This window comes from Hakea prostrata, chromosome 5 (assembly GCF_041222555.1).
Source record: "Hakea prostrata isolate BN-2017 chromosome 5, UWA_Hpros_2, whole genome shotgun sequence".
NCBI classification, from domain to species: Eukaryota; Viridiplantae; Streptophyta; class Magnoliopsida; order Proteales; family Proteaceae; genus Hakea; species Hakea prostrata.
Genome location: NC_142604.1, coordinates 40,690,188 through 40,694,100, shown reverse-complemented (window position 1 = coordinate 40,694,100; position 3,913 = coordinate 40,690,188). Strand labels below are relative to the sequence as shown.

At 38.6% G+C, this 3,913-nt stretch overlaps 1 protein-coding gene across 1 annotated transcript; it reads left to right on the top strand.

Annotated features, from left to right (window-relative positions):
• Positions 1 to 306: 306 nt before the first annotated feature.
• LOC149015984 (F-box/RNI-like superfamily protein) lies at positions 307 to 2,819 on the top strand. The gene is made up of 3 exons (XM_089155771.1): positions 307 to 1,615; positions 1,705 to 1,985; positions 2,097 to 2,819. Exons 1-3 carry the CDS (start codon positions 877 to 879, stop codon positions 2,331 to 2,333), a joined length of 1,257 nt encoding a protein of 418 aa, XP_089011897.1. The 5' UTR covers positions 307 to 876; the 3' UTR covers positions 2,334 to 2,819.
• The last annotated feature ends 1,094 nt before the right edge of the window (positions 2,820 to 3,913 follow it).

Below are 3,913 nucleotides of genomic sequence, written 5' to 3'. Positions count from 1 at the left end.
AGGACCACAGACCATAGTTGTACACAAAACGTTGAAGTGAATGATCGGTTCATCTGTACCGCAGATCAGAATCAGTCACCCATAATAACTGTCTGATAAGTGGTGCCCGTGATAAGGACCATTGGACTAGGGTAGCTTGTTAAGTTGTGATGCAACGCGGCAAACGGTCGAAATTTCAAAAGTTTTCAAAAAAGAAAAAACGGGCTGAGAAGGTTCACCGTTTGCGCCCGTTAGCCCTTCATGAAAAAAAAAAAGAACACTTTTTTGAATTTTAAAAACACTTCAGCTCCGCCCGCGCTTCTCTGAGTCTTGCCTCCGGTTCTGAAACCTAGATCTTCTCTCTTCTTTCGAATTTCAAAAACTTATATTATACCATTTGATCTTTCCCTCTCACGCTCTCGCTGGCCACAAACCCATTACAGCTTAGAGCTTCTACATCTCTATTCTCATTTCTTCGAGACCCAAATCCCCCAGAAAGTTTACCTGTGAAGTCTTTCGTTTCTCTCGTAGATGTGTTCTATCTTCTCCTAAACATTTGCTTGAAGTTCTTTTTTGGTTTACTTCAAGTGGATTCTGTTCATTTCATTTTTGGTTTACACCAGACGAAATTGGGTTTTACCGGAAGAAGTAGATTCTCCTCCCTCTGCTAAAATCCCATTTTTATTCTTTACCTTTGGTGTTTGCTGGAAATTGTTGGCTCCATTTAATTGTATGATTCATCCTCCCTTTACTGGTAGAGGCCTACTGCTGTATTTGGTTCAGTCTTCAGATTCAAACTGATGTATTTGTAACCTTACCTAGATTAGTTATTCTGAAGTCCTGATCGGAATTCCAACTTCCCTGTAGGTTTTTCCTGTTTGATTGTTTATTCAGAGAATGGATTCTCTTCCAGATGCCATTGTGCAATACATTCTGTCTTACATGAACAATGCACGGGATATGGCCATCAGTTCTTGTGTTTCTAAACGCTGGAAGGAATCAATTCCCTATATACGAAGGCTTTACTTCCCTCGGAACTCCTTGGACAACAGCAACGAAGAAGTCCGAGATTTAATTTTAGACAGGATGATATCATCCATTGTATGTTTAGAAGAGCTTGTTGTTTACTGTCCTTTCTCCAGTGCTAGCCTTGCGAAATGGTTATCCAGCTTTAGTCACTCTCTTCAGCATCTTGAACTTCGAATGGACAATCTTACTGAGAAGCAGGTTAGATTTGAGGGTCCTTCCAAGATAGATTGCATTGATTCTGCCAGAGCATTAAAATCACTCAGGCTATGGGGTGTTCTCATGACCGAACCCCCCAAGTGGAGGACCTTTGAAAATCTTCACTCACTTGCAATATGTGGGGCTAGATTAAACGACAATGCTCTCTCTGGTGCAATTAAAGCTTGCCCAAATCTGATTCATCTGTCATTGCTTGGATGTGATGGGTTGAGGTCAGTTATAATTGAGCTCCAGCACTTGAAGGAGTGCAGGTTGGATTTTTATGGCATGGGTAGGTGCTTTCTCACTCTTAACTGTCCAAACCTTCAAATGCTTGATGTCCAAGGCTGTAGTTGGATTCGGGCTACCCAGACGAATTGCTTGACTAATCTCTCAATCTCCAATAGTGCAGGTAATCTTCAATTTAATTCACTCACTAATTTTGTACTTCCTCAGTATAGTCAATTGGAAACTGAAGCTTTACATGTTGAATGTATCCAGGTAGAGTGTATAAGGTGGATTTTGAAAAGCTTGAAGCTCTAGAGTCCTTATCCATCAAAGGGGTCCAGTGGTGTTGGGATGCAATCACAACAATTCTACAATGTGCAAGCAAAGTGAAGCACCTATTTATGAAGGTTGAATTTACAGGCGATTTTGACACCCTGCAACCTTTCCCTGAAGTTGATTTGGTTGATTTCTTTAACAGCCATCCCAAGCTGCAAATCTTTGAGATGCATGGTGCTATGTTTGCAGCATTGTGCCAGAAGAACAGCTTAAAGAGTGTAAGTTCTCTTTCAATTTATACATTACTTGCTTTGGATCTAAAGTCCCCTAAGTTTTGGTTATCTTTGTTGTAGACTAATTAATTGTTCGCTTCATCTTATTCTCTTTAGGTTGATTCAAGATTTGAAATCCCAAACTTGGAAGAGGTGATCATCACAGTTAGGTCGCCATTGAATGCTGAGCAGAAAATAAGTACTCTAGAGTCATTGGTGAAACATGGGAATAACCTGAAGAAGATGGTAATAAAGATTCTCCAGATGAAGAACTGCCACAGCAGTGCAGATGATTTTTTCGAAGAAATTTGTAGGTTTAGATACATGAACCACAAAATAGTTAGGATTGAATGAAACTGCTGCTATAGCCTCCTCACTCCTTACCATTTCAAATTATTCTTGTTGCTCTACTAATTGAAACTTCTGATATGCTGATCTCATCAATTTAATCGAAATCAGATTATTTTTAATAGAATGATTTCTTCTCGCTTTCAATCCTGTTCTTTCCAAATGAAGTCACCTGAAGGGCTAAGGTTCAAGAACTAAGTGCTGAGGCCAGGAAACTGAAATTTCCTAGATTTTTGCTGGAGCTTGGTATTTTTTTTTCACTGAACGTTTGTATTGAGAAACAAAAAGCCCCATTCTTCAAAGCTCCAATGATTTCCCAGTTCCATGGTAAAAAATGATTGGAGATTACCACTTTGTGTTTTCCAAGGCTCATGGAAATGAAAACTTTCACTACATCATGATGCACCTTGTTACTTGCTGCTTTCAGGTTCTTATTGTTTAGAGAGAAAGTGTCTTCACTGTGCTGTCCTTTGTTTTGGCCGATTGTGCACAACGTCCCAAGTTTGGTGGCAGACCTTAATGAGAACATTGTTTAACCAATATTCCTGTTTTTTTATATGAAAAAATGTCCCAACCTGAGGGGGTTGGCTTGCCTTAGAGGATATGGTCAAGAGTTTGGAATCTTTGGTTATGAAAAGTTTTCTTATATATTTAAATAATTATAAAGCTAATCTCTTGAAAATGTAGCTGAACTTTGCATAAACTGGCCCCAACAAGTGTAAATTTTAAATACATATATGATGTTTACTAAGTGGTAAAGGAATCTCTTATAACATCATATTATTTACCTTTGGGTTTCATGTGATCATTGTGTTGGAAAAACTAGGTGAACTGGTGGTTTTTTTTTTTTTTTTTTTGGGTGGTGGTTTGGGGGGGGGGGGGTAGGACCAAGGTTGCCATGTCAGTGGCAGGTGACACTATTGACACAGCGACATGTTAGGCAACTTTTAGAGGTGTGTTGATGAAAAATCAAACCCAATTTTTGAGGTATTTGGGGTCATTTGGTCTGAATTTTGTTGTGTAGCTTAATTTGAAGCCAATATACACACTAGGAGCACTATTTTGGCCTATAACATCACCTACACTAATATTCTTGATCGGCACATGTTTGGCTGTATGCGGGCGAAATTGGAAGTCTAGAAAACTCGCAAATTTGTGTAAAATTTTGTTTCATCAACATAAACAATGTAATAGTTGGCAATAACAAAGCAAGATGTATTCGTAGATGTTGAAGATCATAGCAAAATATGTGAAGCTTTGGAGAAGGGAGAGAAAATGGCAAAATATGAAGCGAAAATTTGCTGAAAATTTAACCGAAATTCAGCTAAATATTGGCAACTTTTGAAATTTCCCATGTTGCACATGGGTTTTGTATCGGGTTCCATCGACATAGCAATATATCATCGACTTTTGGTACCATGGGTTGAAATGGTTGAGAATAGAATAAAACCAAAAAATAAAAAAGAGAGAAACAAGTGTAGGGTCCTTTATGAATGATTTACCTACTATCTTGTTGATGAAAGTGTGTCCATCCATACTTCTAGGTATCATGGGCGATATGTATGGGTTTGGTACTTTGATGATAT

Coding starts and splice junctions, on each gene's coding strand:
- LOC149015984 (XM_089155771.1), top strand. CDS start 877: ATGGATTCTCTTCCAGATGCCATTGTGCAATACATTCTGTCTTACATG. Junction 1,616..1,704: donor CTCAATCTCCAATAGTGCAG/GTAATCTTCAAT, acceptor GAATGTATCCAG/GTAGAGTGTATAAGGTGGAT. Junction 1,986..2,096: donor AGAAGAACAGCTTAAAGAGT/GTAAGTTCTCTT, acceptor TATTCTCTTTAG/GTTGATTCAAGATTTGAAAT.